This window comes from Pristiophorus japonicus, chromosome 1 (genome assembly GCF_044704955.1).
Source record: "Pristiophorus japonicus isolate sPriJap1 chromosome 1, sPriJap1.hap1, whole genome shotgun sequence".
NCBI lineage: Eukaryota > Metazoa > Chordata > Chondrichthyes > Pristiophoridae > Pristiophorus > Pristiophorus japonicus.
In genome coordinates this window covers 515,203,365-515,223,162 of record NC_091977.1, presented here as the reverse complement: position 1 = coordinate 515,223,162, position 19,798 = coordinate 515,203,365, and the positions used below count along the sequence as shown (strand labels likewise).

The 19,798-nt window shown below is 46.1% G+C and overlaps 1 protein-coding gene across 8 annotated transcripts in view; it reads right to left on the bottom strand.

The window, feature by feature from the left end:
• Positions 1–19,798, bottom strand: part of LOC139277433 (receptor-type tyrosine-protein phosphatase mu-like) — a 1,220,924-nt gene that overhangs the window by 218,482 nt on the left and 982,644 nt on the right. For all 8 annotated transcript variants that reach the window (XM_070895883.1, XM_070895900.1, XM_070895892.1 and 5 more), the window contains 2 exons: positions 5,352–5,503; positions 5,188–5,265 (listed from right to left, as the gene is read on the bottom strand). In XM_070895883.1, the coding sequence (XP_070751984.1) occupies positions 5,188–5,265; positions 5,352–5,503 (230 nt within the window). The remainder of the gene's footprint in view (positions 1–5,187; positions 5,266–5,351; positions 5,504–19,798) is intronic.

Sequence of the window (19,798 nt, the reverse complement as noted above, 5' to 3'; positions counted from 1 at the left end):
CTGCTGGATGCATATATGGGCCGAAATTGGCAGCCACTATAAATACTCAGTGCGAACCCGGAGGCAGCCCAACGTGTAGAAATCGAGGGCCGCGCTGAGTTTGATGGCCACTAACTGTGCTGTACTCACTTTACAGGTTGTGCAGAGGTCTTTGCCACAGCCTCCCTTATAAATCTCAGCCTCCATAGGCACCTCCATCATTACCAGTAGCCATACTTGGTTCAGAGAACTTGCTACGTAGCGGAGCAGTGAGGACCGACAGTATGCCACAATTGCCTGTCACAGTTCTGTGGTGATCAAATATCATGTCCAGTCGTGTATGAGCCAATTTCCTGCAGCTAAACACTGGAAAGACTGAAGCCATCATCTTTGGCTCCCCCTTCTGCAATTCCCCCCGCCCCCTCTCCCCGGCCATCTCTTTCTGGTCAAATACGGCAGAGTGTTCTGTGCACTGGTCCAAACAGCAACTGGTCGCAAGTGACCTGATACACTTGGCAGCCCTATGCTGCTCTTTTTCACTTTCTCTGCCGACTTTGGGGTGGAGTGTAGAATGTTTCAGTGTAAGGGGTGTCGCAGTTGTGTGGGGTGAACTGGTTGGGCTGGGTGCTCTTTACATTTCTGCCATTGTTCATAGGTTTATATGTAACCTTCAGGGCTGCTGACCGAGGGCCGTGCGGCTCTTTGTCGGCCGGCGCAGACAAGATGGGCTGAAATGGCCTCCTTCTGCGCTGTAAATTTCTATGTTTCTGTGTTTCAGTGCTGCTGAAGCATTGTAATGGCCAAAAACCTAGAACATGGAGGAAAATTATTGGCTCAAGTTGCCTTTAAATGAAGACTCCAGCTTTTTCCCTGATGCCTTTCCCTTAAAGGCTATTCCACGTAAGTGAGCATACAACATCTCAGTAATGCATTACTTCAGCAATTTGCGTGGCTCTGCCTTAAAATACGAAACCTGACCCCTTACTTCCAGCATCATTTGATTGGAGCGCATTAGCACTTGAGCACCAATAATATTGTTCATGTCACGGTCACATGTAGTGCACGAGTGCTGTGCCGCACTCCCAACATGGCTGACTCCTACCACTCAATTCCCATAATGCTTTACACTGACATCAATGTCTACACTTATAAATCAGGTACTGGAGGTGACTTAGAAAGTGGTATTTATGGTCATGGTTGCCACTCAAGGTCGACACATCTGGAATCATCCCTGATCCGCCATGACTTTGTGTAACAGGAATATTTTTCTCCCCCCCCCCCCCCCCACCACCCTTTGCTCTATTTCAAATTGCCAGCTGCAGTATGGACCTTATTCAGAAAACTGTGAAGGATTAATTTCCACAGTTCAGGACTGCTCCAAGGTTGGAAAGAGTAAAATAGAATGTGAGAATGTGAGCTTAATCAGGTCAGGCAATGCCACGCTTGGGTTACAAAAGGCTGTGGACTGTAGGAGAGAAGAGGGGAAGAAGGAAGGAAAGTTCCTCTGTTCCCATGAGATGTGGCCACTCATACTTGAGGGATGGCAGGGAAACAGCTTTGACTGCAACACCTGCAATGATGTGGAGCCATGACACTCGGCAGTGATTGATAATTAAAAGTGACAGTGTCCAAGGGGTGGGAGTGGGGGGACCAAATGTGGATTTATTGAAAAGAATTAAAGGACAATAAGCAGGTTGTGAGACTGAAAGGGACACCAATACATGGAATCTGCTGTATTTCAAATCAAGAGAAAAGCTTAATGCATTAATAACAGTGTTAACTTGCTTCTCCAACGAAATCGCAGACTTGACAATATGGCATGTTGTAACCGATCCACAGGATATCTGGTTTACGACATACAATCTATTGTATAAGGGATTAAGCAGACATGACACAACCTGTGCTGCTGGGGCTGGGAAGGGCGGGGGGCGCAGTGAGACGTTTCCTGTGGGGTGTAACAGGCCGATGTTTAACAGTGCAGCTGCCGAGATGAATACTCCAGAGTTGTGCTCCATTACCTATGGCGAGCAGGAAATAACGATAACATCATGCATTTATATCGTGCCTTTAACGTAATAAAACTTCCCAAGGTGCTTCACAGACAAATGTTGACACCCAGCCAAGGGAGTTGATATTAGGAAAGGAAACTAACAGTTTGGTCAAAGTGGTAGTATAAGGAGGACTGAAAGGAGGAGAAAGGTGAAAACAACTCTCCTTAAAACCAAGCTTGTAGTCAGTCACCTGTCCTAATATCTCCTTCTTTGGCTCAGTGTCAATTGTTCTTTTATTATGTGTATGTGCCGCCAGTGGAGGGGGCCCGGTCGCAGCGGAAAGAGCATGCGGCAAACCAATCCCACCCACCCTTTCCCTCAACGACTGTCTGTTCCACCCGTGACAGGGACTGTGGTTCTCGTATTGGACTATTCAGCCACCTAAGGACTCATTTTAGAGTGGAAGCAAGTCTTCCTCGATTCCGAGGGACTGTCTATAATGATGATGATGTGTCTGTGATGCACCTCAGGATGTTTGCCTACATTAAAGGCACTTGATAAATGAAACTTGTTGTTGTAATCTCTCCCATCCTCCAACCCCACAGACTCAGCAACCTAGCATAGATCACAGAGTTCACCAAGCAGAAAATCACAGGGGGGAAAAAACCTCCTCTGTTCTGCATCACACCACTGAAACACTGCACAGGTGCCAAGTGGTCCACTACATCATAAACCCCAATGGCTAATTACGTAGATGCACTCCCATGGTGTTATTGATGTTTACGCACCAGGTCTAATCCACCGTCTATGCCAAGGTAGCTGATCTCAGTTAAGGAGTCAGTAAGAGCACTAGAATCAACACTGGGATGGGAGGGCCAAAAAAAAACCAGACAGGGTTCCTGCTCATCATCGCTGTCTAGTGACCTTCCTACCACCTCATCTCTCTCCCTCTCCCACTCAGGATGCATGCATTTGAATGCCGGAGGATACCAAGAATGGACTTTGCTGTGATACTCCCCTCTCCTTCCTTTCATGGTCCAATACCCTGCCAATATCCCGTCTGTGTTCAGATATGAAAAATAAAGGCTGAAAGTATCAAATGGTAGCTAATGTCCATGTTCCCATATCCCAGTACCAAAAATGCGTCGGTGCTTTCAGGAACGGAGGGGAAAAAAATTGGAGCGGGGGCATTCATTCGTGGTAACAGTTTGTGATGTGCTGCTTGCTGTTGCCTTTAGCACAGTTTATGTCTAGAAAAGCAGGCCCCAGGAGCGCACTGCTATTTGCTCATGGCTGTTTTTTTTTTTACCTAACTGTAACTGCACTTGGTTGCATGCGATAATAGATGAAAACTGCAGCATTATTCTCGAGGCACTTACACTAATGGACAGATTGTCAGCATGGAACAATACACAGCTTTAACAGTGTTATTCTAAACAGGATGATGTGGCAAACTGCATTATGCACAAGGAGGACGAAATACATAAAACTGGAGTTTTTCCATTTGTGCAGAACTTGGCATGCAGTGAAATCAAAGCAAGTCTTTGTGCTGCAGGTAAAATCAAAACAGTCTCGTATCCAGGAAACAGGCTTTTGTTGTTAATGGACACATCAAGGTGAAACAAATGCTGGTAACATCAGCTCTTAAAATGTCGACAGCAACAGGAATTATTCTCCACAATTTAAAGTGAAGCCCATCATTCAGAAATACAAATAGATTCAATTTTTTTTTAATAATAAATTCGCTGACACTTTCACAGAAATCTATTTGAATTCCTTCAAAAAGGTTATGTTGAGGAATAGATTCATTGTTTCCCATCCAATGTGTCCAAAAGTGAGTGGGGAATTCCCATTGGAAAATCATTGGATTACCTGATATTTACAATTGACAAAGGATTAATCTTGACTATATATGATAGTGTAAAATGGCTGATAGCGACTGCGGAAACTGCGCACTCACTCACTTTACACTATCGCACAAAATCAATATCTGCCCCAACAGACCTTTGCTCTGTACTGTTTCTTAATCCCAATAAACTATCTCAGTTCTCTCGATGGCTTGATCCCATCTAACCAGTGTGGAAGCTCCCAGTTCCAGTCCCTGCTGATCTCAGCCAGTGCGGTGATGGGTGCACTATAACCGACCTCAGAGTCCGTGGGGGAAATCAGCCAAGGTTCTGCTCCTGATGTCTATCCAGTTTCCCTGCTGGAAAGTGTGCACGACAGGCGAGGATGGGATTCAGCTCGCCGGAGAGGATCTCAGTGGTGGGAGTCAGAAGTCTATTCTCTCTATGCTCACACACGAAGAACATTGTCTGCCCTCACGCGTGAACAATGGTTACTTGAATGAAACACCATGGAACTGTCTGAGTCAGTGACTTCAGTAGAGAAGGGGAGAAAACTGGGGTCTAAAAAATTAACGCAATGTCCTGTATTATTCTTGCCACAGGATACTAAGTGAGCCATTTTTCAGAGCGGCATCAATGCATTCTATAACGACATGTAGTCCGGAGTTGCACTTTACATTTATAGGGAGTCAAGGGTTATGGGGAGCGGGTGGGAAAGTGGAGTTGAGGCCAAGATCAGATCAGCCATGATCTTATTGAATGGCGGTCGGTGCAGGCTCGAGGGCCCATATGGCCGACTTCTGCTCCTATTTTTTATGTTCTTATACCATTCGTGTGGTCTGGGGACTTTGGAGGTTTTGTTTTTGCATTTATCTCTGTACCTGTCAAACCAATAAACCACTAATTTGTTTTGAAATGATGTTCAAACATTTGGTATAAATAGAACACACATTAAGGCCAGCAGTAAGATGTGATCGAGCTCCCCAACTGTAAGACAGAAAGACAGACTGTGTGTAACTCATCGGTATCCTGGCTCACGGGCTATCCAAGCAATTTTGGTGTCAGATTTACTGATCATATCTCACTGTTGGCCATGACAATTCCCACGTAAAACTAAAAGGGAACCATAAATTGGCAGCTAAGTTGCAGAAGTGACTTGAGAAGCACTTGAATAGTCATAGCCCCACCTGGCTGGTAACATCAGACCTGCCTACAAGTTGTACTTCCCACATATTGCAAAATAAATTATTCTTGAAACACCAATGTCTGAAGTCTATTACTTTCTTCTCAGAAGGACAATAATCGTGAACTGCATAAACAGAGAAACTTTCAGTTGCATGCACAGTGTAAGAAGCAAGTAACTCAACTACCTGGGTAGTAGGAATTCTGTATTGATGGGGTCTTCAGGGTATTGGTCTTCACAGTAAATGAAGATGGTGAGGACACGGCTGAGAGGAAATGGGAAAGAATGGTTCAGTGATTTACAGAATTTGGGGGCTGTCTCCTTAAGTGATGGAACTTCTTATTAACTCACCTCTTCCATTCAGATTGTGTGTATCCATGAAGGAGAAAGCCTCATCACAGTTAGTACCTTGCTCGGTAAAACTCTTGTCCATTGAATTTACCATCACAGTCATCTCCTGCCGAGTACTGCTCAGGGTATCTTTTCGTTTCTTTGCTAGTTTTCTTGAAACGTTAAGGGGAAAAATAAAAGAACACTATTAACTTTTAATGAAACATGAACAAAACATATGTGTAATGTATTTGCTTCATGGGTTCTTTGCTTAAGAATTCAGAACTAGCTGGTTTATTAGCAAAGGTTTAACAATCACATTACACATTACCAATTCATCCACCATGCTCACAACCACCTCTCTCATCATGGATCTACCAAACCCAACTGGCTGGGATTTTATTGAGTCTTGTTAACATCACGTGATTGGCTAAGCCACTCCCTACTCAACAGCTTCACAAATCAGTGTGTATACTCACAGACGCATATATTGCAATATGAATTCCAGATATTTTGTCTTTCACGTTGAAGTTATCTGAACTACCAACTAACTCTAAAAGTTACCAAAGAGGCTCCTTTACATTTGCTCAACGCCCAGGATGCCTGCTCGCGATTTTACTGAAGTTGGAATCCTCCAAAAAAAGTCTGCACTTGGGGATACCTCTGAAAAGCAACTTTAAAGCCAGAAGGCCACAGGAAAAAGGAAATGACGCAGATATCCATGAGTATGCAGGGTTCTTCCTTTCGCAGTATGCATTCTGTAGGGTTGAGATCAGTGGTGTGTTACGGTTTTTGCTGAGCTGGTGCCAAAGGGAATTATATTGGAATAAGCAAGATTACCTCCCAGCAATGACTCCCTTTATTTTTGTTTCACAATACAGCCGACAGACTACAAACCCGACTTTTTTTCAAACTCCTTTCACTGGGCTTCAGTTCTACAAGTGCAGCTACCCTGAGCTACTTCGGTCATGATCATGACTTGTTCTCAATATATAACCCTGGACAGCAAGCTGTTCACCACAGCCAAGCCTGGTCCAGTCCTCAGCTGTGGCTCAGTGGGTAGCACACTTGCCTCTGAGTCAGAAGGTTGTGGTTTCAAGCCAGGGACTTGAGCATATAAATCTAGGCTGACACTCCAGTGCAGTGCTGAGGGAGTGCTGCACTGTCGGAGGCGCCATCTTTTGGATGAGAGGTTAAACCGAGGCCCTGTCTGCTTTCTCAGGTGGACATAAAAGATCCCATGGCACTATTTCGAAGAAGAACAGGGGAGATTGAGTTATGCCCGGTGTCCTGGTTAATATTTATCCCTCAATCAACATAACAAAAGCACAGATTATCTGGTCATTATCATGTTGCTGTTTGAAGGAGTCTGCTGTGCGCAAGTTGGCTGCCGCGTTTCCTACATTACAACAGTGATTACACACCAAATGTACTTCATTGGCTCTAAAGTGCTTTGAGACTTCCAGTGGTTGTGAAAGGTGCTATATAAAGGCAAGTCTTTCTTTTTTCATCTGGCATCCACTCACATGCACTTTCCAGCGAGGGTTACTAGACAGCAATCAGGAGAAGGGACCAGTGTTCCCCATCCCAAGTCCAGGGCATTGCGGACACTTGTTTATAAAAAGCTTTTCTTAATAACGATTCTGGTGGTACAGTTGGCAGCCTTTCAATTTCCACAGACTGAAGAAAGCCAACCGACTCGTTACTTCTCCATCAGTATAGATGGACTGCGCCTATACCATAGTTAACATAATTCCATTCAGCCATTTAAGTCTGCAAATGTGGAATTCGACTTTTTAGCGTAACGCCTGTTATTGAGGCCAATATGGTGTCAGCAGTGCTTTAGGCGTCCTTCAGGTGCCGGGCAAAGACTGGAAAAGTTGCTCCTTTTTGCCTCCATTTTCTGCCCAGAAAACTGGTGCAACGATGACTAATTTCTAGCCCAATCCTCTCCAGCTTGACACACAACATCTTGATACAGACAACTTGCTTCAGCATCATAGGGTTAAATACTCTAGCTCCCTAGCAAACATTGAGACAGCACCATCAATCAGCACAAAGACTGTAGCTGGTCAAGGAGAAGGCCCATTGCTACCTTCTCAGGACAACACAGGATGAGCAATAAATGTCGCCTTGCACAGTGTCGCTCACATCCTGAGAACAAATATCAAACAAAAGAAGCTGCCAATCCATTAACAAAGCATGGTCTTTTTCTGAGAGTCTCGATATTCAGTTCCAGCAGCTCACAAAGTAACTCCAAAGTTAACAATCACTTTGCTGCAATTTTTCCAACGCTTTATAAGCTAACTTCCCTGCTTGAAGTATTATACCAGACAGGTTTCTCTTTCTAAAACATTCTATAAAGAATTTTGTATAAACTCCTTTTTTTTTTAAATTGACTTGCTGCAATTTTTCCTCTAGCCCATTTGTAAATCCAAATAAAGTCTCTGCTTTGGAAGTAAAAGTCAATTTGAATCACTGACTGATCAAAAATGAAAAATTGCTGAGTAGCAACCTCAGCCATCTTTTTATATTAAGCCTCAACTGCATAATCCAATGCAAATTAGTCCCACTGCAATTTAGTGGCTTAGGCCAGATTTTGTCATTTTCTAACACAAAATGGTTTGGGAGGAGGTTAAACAGAATAACAGTAGTGTGAAACTGGCAGGATTCATTTAAAAACTGCATTTCCCCATGGCTGTTTTGCTATAATAGTTAGGAGTGACTAGAATATGTAGCACTTGCTGATATCCTGATTGAAATCAATTCTGAGTGTTAAGAGATAAGAACAGAAGTGTTCCTGTGTCGTGATTGAAAATTTCCTGGACATGGTAGCCTTTTCTCTATTACCAGGATTGATTTTCTAGATATATATATAATATAAATACACTCATTCACAATTCATATAAACAAACAGACATAGAAATACACACACACATACATGTATATTGACACACACACAATGCACGTACCCACACTCACACACTCCACACTCACACACTCACCCACACACTTACCCACGCACCCACACACACATGCACCCACACTCACACACTTACCCACACTCACACACTTACCCACACTCACACACTTACCCACACACCCATACACACACTTACCCACACTCACACACACACTTACCCACGCACCCACACACACATGCACCCACACTCACACACTTAACCACACTCACACACTTACCCACACTCACACACTCACCCACACACTTACCCACGCACCCATACACACACACACACTTACCCACGCACCCACACACACATGCACCCACACTTACCCACACTCACACACTTACTCACACTCACCCACGCACCCACACGCAAAGCCACACTCATACTTGCCCATGCACCCACACTCACACACTTACCCAAGCACCCACACAAAGCCACACTCACACTTACACACTTACCCATGCACCCACACAAAGCCACACTCACACACTCGCACACACACCCACACTCACACACTTGCCCACACAAACTCACATTCACACACTTACCCACACACCTACACAAATCCACACTCACCCACGCACCCATATTCACACTTATCTGCACACCCACACAAAGCCACACTCACACACTTACCCACACACCTACACAAACCCACACTTACCCACACAACACATTTACCTATATAAACCCACACTAACACCCATAACCACGTGCACGCCACCCAAGTTTAAAAACACCAAGAAAAAGTATTGCAAAAGCAAAATATTGCGGATGCTTGAATTTGAAATAAAAACAAAATACTGGAAATACTCAGCAGGTCAGGCAGCACCTGTGGAGAGAGAAACAGAGTTAACGTTTCAGGTCAATGACCTTTTGTCAGAATTGGAAAAAGTTAGAGATGTAACAGAATTTTAAGCAAGGCAGGGAAAGGGGAGAGGGGAGGAAAGAACAAAAGGGAAGGTCTGTGATTGGGTGGAAGGCAGGAGCAATTAAGAGACAAAAGGGATGATGGTGCAAGGCAAAAGGAGATGGTGATGGGACAAGTTGAGTCTAGTTAGGTTGTAAATGGAGACGGCAGTTTCAACAACAACTGCCGTGGGAAAGAGAGAAAAAGGAAAAAAAAAATTGGGGTAGAGGTTATGGTTTGAAATTTTTGAACTTGATGTTGAGTCCAGAGGCTGTAAAGTGCCTAAACAAAAAATGAGATGCTGTTCCTCCAGCTTACGTTGAGCTTCATTGGAACATTTTAGGAGGCTGAGGATAGAGAGGTCAGAGTGGAAACATAGAAACATAGAAACATAGAAAATAGGTGCAGGAGTAGGCCATTCGGCCCTTCTAGCCTGCACCGCCATTCAATGAGTTCATGGCTGAACATGCAACTTCAGTACCCCATTCCTGCTTTCTCACCATACCCCTTGATTCCCCTAGTAGTAAGGACTTCATCTAACTCCTTTTTGAATATATTTAGTGAATTGGCCTCAACAACTTTCTGTGGTAGAGAATTCCACAGGTTCACCACTCTCTGGGTGAAGAAATTCCTCCTCATCTCGGTCCTAAATGGCTTCCCCCTTATCCTTAGACTGTGTCCCCTGGTTCTGGACTTCCCCAACATTGGGAACATTCTTCCTGCATCTAACCTGTCTAACCCCGTCAGAATTTTAAACGTTTCTATGAGGTCCCCTCTCATTCTTCTGAACTCCAGTGAATACAAGCCCAGTTGATCCATAGAGTGGAGAATTAAAGTGACAGGCGACTGGAAGCTCGAGATCACACTCACGGACTGAACGGAAGTGTTCTGCAAAGTGGTCACCCAATCTGCGTTTGGTCTCCCCAATGTAGAGGAGACCATATCGTGAGCAGCATCTGGTATATTAAATTGCAAGCAGTACAAGTTAGTCACTGATGCATAGAAAAAGCATTGAATTGATCAATTATTTAAACGTAAAACACTTTCATATTTATTTTGCTTGCTCTCATCTGCTTGCATACAGAGAGGAAAAGATTTGAGGATACACTGGGGCCGAAATTCACCGTCCCTGAAGGGAGGGCTACCACGCGTGGGGTGGGGTATTTTTCCCTCCCTGAGCCATATTCAGCTCGGAGGGAGGGCGAGATTTGAGTGGTGCGCACTTCCACCGGAAACGACGCAGTGAAACCGCCGTAAAGGAAGGTTTGCAGTGGTGAGCTCAGCAGTGTGCGCGCTGCTGAAAAGCGGTCACAACAGCGATATTCTGGGATAAAAAAGTAGGATTTTTCCCGGCAGTGCCCCCGCGAGGTTTTCCAGTCAGTGCTCGAACGTGACACCGCTGGAGGTTTGCCGCGATCGGGTCCATTTCCTGTGGTCAGTAGTTTGTTATTGTTTTGGCTCCATTAAACCCGTTGAGTGCTGCTCAGGGGTTTTCACAGACTTTTGGAGGACTTTCAGGTCTGATGCTTTAGTGGAGGCCTTAGGCCTCATTCTGGGCTGCAGAGACCTGCTTGGCAGGGTTCACCCTGAGGATGGGAGGAGTGTTGGGAGTGCGACACCTGGTACACCTGGGCAGAGGCAGGGCGGCACACAGGAGAAGGCATCGCTGTCAGCACCGTGCAGAGAGGCAGCGGGCAAGGGGGGCAGCAGCCATGGCTGCACAGCAGAGAGAAGGGCGTGCAGATGTGTGCAGACCTGCAACTGGAGAGGGTGGCCAGGAGGGAGATGGCATCAGGAGGAGGGTGAGGGATGCTGACCTACCCCCCTCCCTCCAAATACTGGGAGAGGAGCCTTTCCAGCAAGAACCTCCATAGGAGCCCGAGAATGAGGAGAACCAGGGAGATGGCCAGCAGGCAGCTGCCAGGGGAGATGGCCAACGTAGATGTGGAGGAAGGAGGCCATATCCTCAAAGGGTCTACAGACCTCAGTTCTCCTTCCTCCAGCTCAGTGATAAGCAATGCCTGCGAAGGCTACCATTTCAGACGGAAGTACCGAGGGAGCTCCGCACTGTCCTGCAAGAAGATCTGCAGCCTTAAACACGCCTCAGGATCGCCCTCACCATGGAGACCAAGGTCACCATTGCCTTGAATTTTTACGCCACGGGGTCTTTCCAGTCTTACACTGCAGACATTGGCAATATCTCCCAATTCTTGGCACATCAGTGTACCCAGCGGGTCACAGAGGCACTGCACAGGAGAAGCGTCCAGTGCATCTCCTTCCCGATGACAAGGGACAAACAGGTGGAGCAGCAGGCCGGATTTGCCCGAATGGCAGGCTTCCCGAGGGTACAGGATGCCAGTGACTGCGCACACGTTGGGCTGAGTGCGCCACATCGTCACCCCGAGATCTTTGTGAAACGCAAAGGCTTCCACTCGCTGAATGTGCAGCTCGTGTGTGACCACCAGCGTCGGATCCTGGCGGTTGATGCGAGGTACCCAGGCAGCAGTCATGATTCGTTCATTGTGCACCAGACCAGTGTGCCCGCCGTCTTCACCGGCCCGAATCAGGATTGCGGTTGGCTGCTTGGGGACAAGGGCTATCCCCTGTCCACTTGGCTGCTCACTGGACAGCGCCAGAGCATGCATACAATGACGCTCATTGTGCCACCAGGTGCATCATCGAGCAGTACATAGGCATCCTTCAGCAGAGGTTCCGGTGCTTGGACCGCTCTAGAGGTGCCTTGCAGTACTCTCTTCAACGGGTCTCCATAATCGTCGTGATCTGCTGCATGATGCACAACCTGGCCATCGTGAGGGGGACAGCCGATGGAGGTCGAGCCAGCAGTAACACCTGATGAGAAGGTGGCGGAGGATCCCCGTCGCCCCAGAGCTAAGAGGCGTCGCCCCCATTGCAACCCTGGAAGGGAGGTGCAGCTGCGTCTCATAGCTGCTCGCTTCAGATAATCCCATCCACACATGACCCTTCAGGTCCCACTTTCAATGGCCATCGCAATGAGTGCCTTAACGCAGAATTGTCCATTCCCAAATGAAACATCTGGTCAGATATATGTGCCAAAAATAAAGACTTATCAAATTATTAAAATCTCTGCAAAAACAGTACATAAAGAACAATATACTAATACTCTAATAATGTTTTTACCCTTGTGCATCTCACGATAACACCTCTTATGCGTGACTATCTTAACACTATACCTAAGTGTCATCCCTGTGGCTGCATCATGGGTCCGGGAGGGCTGCTGTGGTTGTTGTCTGGGACCGACAGCTGTCCTTCTAGGACGCCCTGGAACAGCTCTGGGGCTGGAAGGGCCGGGTACAGACTGGCCAGCATCCTCCCCTGCAATCTCCCTCCATGCATTATGTACTGCCTGTCTGCCAGTTCTCCCCATGTCAGGAAACAGTATTCTTCTTCTGTCCTTCACATCGTCCATCAGTGTCCCCAGCTCCAGATCAGTGAACCTGTTAGCTCCTCTTGCACCAGCCATCCTTCCAAACTCCTTCCCCCCTCAGAGCCTTGCTGCAAACCTTCCCTTTAAAAAGGTCAGGGAGCAGCTGGCTCATTAGAAACCCTTACCTGCATGCTGAATTTCTTAGCGGTGGTAATGCTCAAAATTAAGACAGCCACACCGCTGAAAAATCCACGTTGGAAAGGTTCATTAACGCTAAAACCAATTTGTTCACTTTTGGAGCTGCCACAGAAAAACATTGGCGCTAATGGCCACAAAAAGGTGGGGGAGCACCAGCTTTCCAGCGGGTACTGAATTTCGAGCCCATTATATTTACAACTTCGGTGTTCCTGGATCATAGTCAGCCATTTCAAGTCACTTCCATGGTGTTCGGTTTTCATGTGACCCTCCCCACTCAATGGTCAGGCGTTAAGTGGAGCAAGCCCACCACCTCCTCAATGATCTTCGTTGAAGGTCAGAACCATTTTCACAGTCAGGCTGCATTAAAATATTCTTGGCGAGCTGCCTGTGTATTACGTACATTATCAGGCAGCTTGCTGATTGGGTGGGGCGGGGGGGGAGGGGCTACAATCCGGCAATATTTATTCGAAGGAGGAGCAAGCGATCATGGTGGGTGCCAGGGAGGGTCCGGCAGTAAAACGCTTTACCTAGAGTGTGTGCGGAGTGGCCTCCAGCAGTCCCATGAAGGAGATGGTTAGACTGCTCTCAGTCCCACTGGGCAATGGCCTGCGCAGCGATGCGCCTATTTGAACACTAATGTCAGGGCCCCTGATCAATGAGACTCCCGCCTGTTTCGGCAGGAACACTCGGTAATTCCTCACTGTCTCCAAACATGGTGGCAGGTGGGCGGACGATGGCTGTATCACTTTCCTACAATACTACAGTGGCAACACTTCAAAAGTACTTCAACAGCTCTAAAGCACTTTGGGACCTCCTGAGGTTGTGTAAGGCGCTAAATATATGGAAGTTACTTCACCTTTCTTTCTCAATCTCCAACTTCTCTGATCATGCCACAATCTACAGCTTTTGCAACGAAAGGTGGGCATCAGCAAATCACTATGTCTTTAAGGGAATGGTAGCATAGTGGTTATATTACTGGACTAATAATTCAATGGTCTGGACATGATCCAGCGACATGAGTTCAAATCCCACCACAACAGCTGGGGAATTTAAATTCAGTTAATTAAATAAATCTGGAAGAAAAAGCAAGTATCAGTCATGGTGACCATGAATAACTGATAAGGGGTTATGGGGAGCGGGCAGGGAAGTGGACCTGAGTCCATGATTGGATCAGCCACGATCGTATTAAATGGCGGAGCAGGCTCGAGGGGCCGTATGGCCTACTCTGCTCCTATTTCTTATGTTCTTATGAAACCAGCAGATTGTTGTAAAAACTCATCTGGTTCACTAATGTTCTTTCGGGAAGGAAATCAATGTCCTTACCTTGTCTGGCCTCCATGTGATTCCAGACCCACAGCAATGTGGTTGCTTAACTGCCCTCTGAAATGGTCTAGCAAGCCACTCAGTTAAGGGCAATTAGGGATGGGCAATAAATGTTGGCTGTGCCAAAGATGCCCAAATCCCATTAAAACTGACCTTATCCTCTCCTGCTCTTTTCACCCACAAGAATGTCCTGCACAGTGCACCGTGACCCTTCACAGTTTTCTCAACAGAAACAGATACATTTTTATACAAAAGTGGAGTATTCCTCCTCTGCACTACTCATTGTATGCCTGTGAAAATGATGACAATTATGGATGACTCCTCATAACTAAAATCGTAGCATTGCAACTCCAAGGCTCATTTATTCATTTAAGTGGCATTAGCATTCAATATGGTGCATAATTTCTGTTGTCTGAAATGGCCACCTAATGTAAAAAAGCAACAGGAAGCTAATAGATTAACCGATGTACAATTTATGTTTAAGAAAACTGACTTTTAATGTGCTGGATCATGCTGCCTTTAATGCGCATCTCACAACCCAGGGTGGCAATATTCATATTTATCTCTTTTAGTTAAATGCTGAATTAATATTCTGGATCCAATGCAAAGATAAGGAATTTTGATACACATGATTATTTAATTCCTTGTAATAGCTAACAATTAAGAAAGACATCTTCAAGATGCCTTGATGCATGAGTATCTTCTGTGACATAATTTAGATTTTTAGTTGTAATGCAGCAAACTAATTTCCTTTGTCAAGTTAACGATCTGGAAAAATGTATTTCCTGCTCCTCCGTAGAAACAAAGAGATGTCCCGGCACTCAAAATCGGCATTTGTCCATAAATTACCAGGCTGCCAAACCAGAATCATATCCAAAACTCTACAGGGTTTGTCCGTAATTATTTTTTCTCTGGCATTCTTATCTTCGTAAAATGCTAAATATCCAGATAAGGAGAATTTCTTTTTAAAGATATCATCCATCATCATAGGCGGTCCCTCGCATCGAGGATGACTTGCTTCCATGCCAAAAAGGGATGAGTTCACAGGTCTTTCAATGAAGGACCCAATATTACAAGTCCTGAACTATATATTGAAGGGTGGAAGATGCCTGTGCGTGGATTTTTTTAACGTGTGGTGGCCATTGCACACCAGCCACCACACGGGCTCGACAGTGGCAAGGGTTAACCAAGACGACTGGAGACCAGCTCTGCTGCAATGGCACTACCATGTAGGTATATTGCATACTGGGTCATGACTGAGCAATGATGTACTGGTGAGCAGTGATGTACACGAGTGAATAAGTAATCACTTGGTATCATTACTGCATTGTGACTGGCTTATGATTACATAATATATCATTTAATTGTTTATATATCTATAAAAATATACATATTGATTGATTACTGGTCACCTCTCCCAATCTCTGTAACCTCCTCCAGCCCTCGACTCTCCGCGATCTCTGCGCTCCTCCAATTCTGGCCCTTACGCTTTCTCGATTTTCATCGCTCCACCATTGGCTTCAGTTGCCAAGGCCCTAAGCTCTGGAATTCCCTCCCTAAACCTCTACCTCTCTTTCCTCCTTTAAGACGCTCCTTAAAACCCACCTCTTTGACCAAGCTTTCGGTCATCTGCCCTAATATTTCCTTATGAGGCTCGGTGTCAAATGTTGTTTGATGGCACTGATGTGAAGCACCTTGGGACATTTTAGTACATTAAAGGTGTTGTTGTTGTGGCATTGCTTGCAGACAGAAAAGAAGTTGGGTTGGATTTTCGGCTGGTTGCCGCTTCAGTTTTTGCCCCGGAGGGGGGGCAATGGCGGTGGTAAGCTCTTCCGGGCAGGCGTCCAGCTTCTAGCACCCTGCTGGGGTTTGCGCGGCGCGGAGCAGTACAGCCCGGAAGAGATGAGCTGTTGTACAACGCCCCTAGTTGCGAAACCAGCTCGATTTTCTGGCTCCTGCCTGATCCGTAGCGCTCTGTGCTGGGACCGCCTGTGAAAGCGGGTAGTGGCTGCAGTGAGGTGAGTAATGGCGACCTCAGGTAAGTGTGATTGTTTATTATTTTATTTTTATTACAATTTATGTTGTAGTGGCGAGTTATGTACTGGGAATGTTTTTGGTGGGATTTTACTGGATTTTATTTTCTCCCCAGACCTCTCTCAGAGCGCTCCAAGGCCCGCTGTTTAGCTCGGGATTGTCACTTGCTCAGCTGGCCTAGCACCATAAGAGAGGTGTGTATCGCCTCTCCTAGCGCTCCATCCCACACTCAGGGCCCAACTGCCGAGATTGTTGACTGAGGCGCGGACAGTTCCCGGGCACAAACTTTACCGCCCCGCTGCCATTACCGCCCCGAAACAAGCAAAGCGTAAAATCCAGCCCGTTGTTTCTTTCTGTTGCTTGTGCCTCTCACTAAATGTTTCTCACTGCCTCTGTCTTTTTGTTTGTTTTTTATGTTTTCTCTCAGTGAGGCTGTTACATCTCGACAGTTGTCTCCGACTTTTTTTCATTCTTTTTCCCTCTTTATGTAAATCTTCCTTTCCCTCTTCTGCATCTCTCACACTCTCTCTATGTGTCGAGAACATCTTACTTTACTGATCTACTTAGGTTGTGCCTTTTAGCTTCTTCAAAGCCCAGACCATAATGTAACTGAGGCTGGGAAGAGGCTGTGGCAAAGAGGGCACCCTGTCAGCTGCTATAACATGGGTCAGGGGTTGCGCGAGAAGCTGGAGCTGGGAGGAGGCAGGGGCCCGCAGGGTAGAACAGAATGGGGAACAAGTTCCCAAAAGTGAGCTAAGGATGGGTGCTGAGCTAGAGGGGAATGCCTACTGCAGGTTAGCTGGTCTTCTCGTTGATATCCTGATAATCCAGAGCCGCTACCTTGGCCAGTACTGGTGAGTCCCAGAGCTGCTGCAGCATGCTTGGTGATTAGAGAAACTGGGAATTTCAGGTCTGGAAGAGAGCAGGAGCCTATGCTGAGAGGTAGCAGATTAGCTCAGATTGGATGAGAGGGGGTGGGGGTAGAAACACGATGCTGGGAGGGAGTGCAGCTAAGAATATAAGGAGAACCCAGAGTTAGTGAGTCTGTTAACACAGTGTCAGCTGTGGCTCAGTGGGTAGTACACTTGACTGAGTCAGAAGGCTGTGGGTTCATAAGAACATAAGAACATAAGAATTAGGAACAGGAGTAGGCCATCTAGCCCCTCGAGCCTGCTCCGCCATTCAACAAGATCATGGCTGATCTGGCCGTGGACTCAGCTCCACTTACCCGCCCGCTCCCCATAACCCTTAATTCCCTTATTGGTTAAAAATCTATCTATCTGTGATTTGAATACATTCAATGAGCTAGCCTCAACTGCTTCCTTGGGCAGAGAATTCCACAGATTCACAACCCTCTGGGAGAAAAAATTCCTTCTTAACTCGGTTTTAAATTGGCTCCCCCGTATTTTGAGGCTGTGCCCCCTAGTTCTAGTCTCCCCGACCAGTGGAAACAACCTCTCCGCCTCTATCTTGTCTATCCTTTTCATTATTTTAAATGTTTCTATAAGATCACCCCTCATCCTTCTGAACTCCAACGAGTAAAGACCCAGTCTACTCAATCTATCATCATAAGGTAACCCGCTCATCTCCGGAATCAGCCGAGTGAATCGTCTCTGTACCCCCTCCAAAGCTAGTATATCCTTCCTTAAGTAAGGTGACCAAAACTGCACGCAGTACTCCAGGTGCTGCTTCACCAATATCCTATACAGTTGCAGCAGGACCTCCCTGCTTTTGTACTCAATCCCTCTCGCAATGAAGGCCAACATTCCATTCGCCCACATTCCATTCGCCCACATTCCATTCGCCAACATTCAAGGCCCACACCAGAGACTTGAGCACATAAATCTAGGCTGGCACTCTAGTGCAGTGCTGAGAGTGTGCTGCAGTGTCAGAGTTGTCGTCATTTGGATGAGATGTTAAACTGAGGCCATGTCTGCTCTCTCAGGTGGACATAAAAGATCCTATGGCACTATATTGAAGAGGAGCAGGGGAGTTATCCCCGGTGTCCTGGCCAATATTTATCCCTCAATCAACATAACAAAAAAACAGATTACCTGGTCATTGTCACATTGCTGTTGGTAGGAGGTTGATGTGCACAAATTGGCTGCTGCGTTTCCTACATTACAACAGTGACTACACTCTTTCGTTCTTGACGTGAGGCAACACTGGACTGAGCCAAGCAGTGCATAATGAATGTCTTGGCCCAAAACAGATTAGCAAAAGTGTGGCATGGAGCTTGGGAGAGCAGCAGGAATGGGGTGTAGGCTCAGGGAGAGTGGCCAGAACTAGAATCACAGGTTGGGCCTCTATAGGAGGGAGCGGAGCAGAATCACAATTAAAATACTTGGGCAGGTCTTGGTTAGAGGAGCGAGTGGAGCTGGAACTGGAGCTGAAGTGTTTAGAATGTGCCCAAGGGAGGAAGTCAAGCAGAAGGGGAACACTTGAGCCATCCTGGGGGCAAAGCAAAGGATGGCCAGTCGGGGTGACGTTCCTTAGAGGATTAATGAGGTGGGGGGGGGCTAAAAATCACAGACCAATGTTGGGATTGATTGGTACTGTGGCGTCAGCTGATTAGCATAGACTTATCAACAATATTTGAAGCTCACTATATTATTACAATCCCACAATATTACAGGAACTTAGACAGGAGGGATCTGGACAGAGTAGATAAAGAGAAACTGTTCCCATTGGCAGAAGGGTCGAGAAATAGAGGACACAGATTTAAGGTGATTGGCAAAAGAACCAAAGGCGACATGAGGAAAACTTTTTTACGCAGCGAGTGGTTAGGATCTGGAATGCACTGCCCGAGAGGATGGTGGAGGCAGACACAACCGTGGCTTTCAAAGGGAATTGGATAAGTACCTGAAGGAAAATAATTTACAGGTCTACGGGGAAAGGGCGGGAGAGTGGGACTAGCAGAGTGATCTTGCAGAGTGTCGGCATGGGCTCGACAGGCCAAATGGCCTCCCATTCTATGATTCTATGATTTTTAATGCGTTAAATATATACATAGATAGTTGGACAGATTGAGGGTGGCTGAATGGAAGGACTGAAAGCCAGATAGCTATTTCTGACCCCACTTTTGGTCTTATTTAAATTTGGTCAGCATTGTCAAACTCGGGGGGGGCTAATGAGCTCATGGGAGTTTTGCAACATTGATGTAGTTTGACTTGATTTCTCTTGTTCTCTAATTTCCTGAGCTGATGTCTTAACAGAGAGGCAACCAAAGCTACAGTGGGAACAGGTATGAGGTTTTCCAGTTTGGAGAGCAAGGATTTGGATTGGTCTATTGATTGAGAAGGGATTGTGAAGAACCTTCTCGATCGTCCACTCCATACATTGCTGTGCGGTGCCACACATTCAATTAACAACAGAGAGCACCAGGCGGCTTTGGTAATAAATTTCCGAGCCTGCTATTTAAAAGCAGCTGTAGACACGCACAAACCAACATTTTCACAAAGGGTGCAAGCATTTTCAGGAATGATTTTGGCCTTTCAAAGAACCGGAATGGTGTGTGAACATGAAGCAAGACAAATGTGAAAGCTTCCCACTTTGGAGAGACTGAGTTGTTAAAGACAACACCGGAGTGAAGCTAAGCTATCAATCTGAGATCAAAATGCCTGGCTCA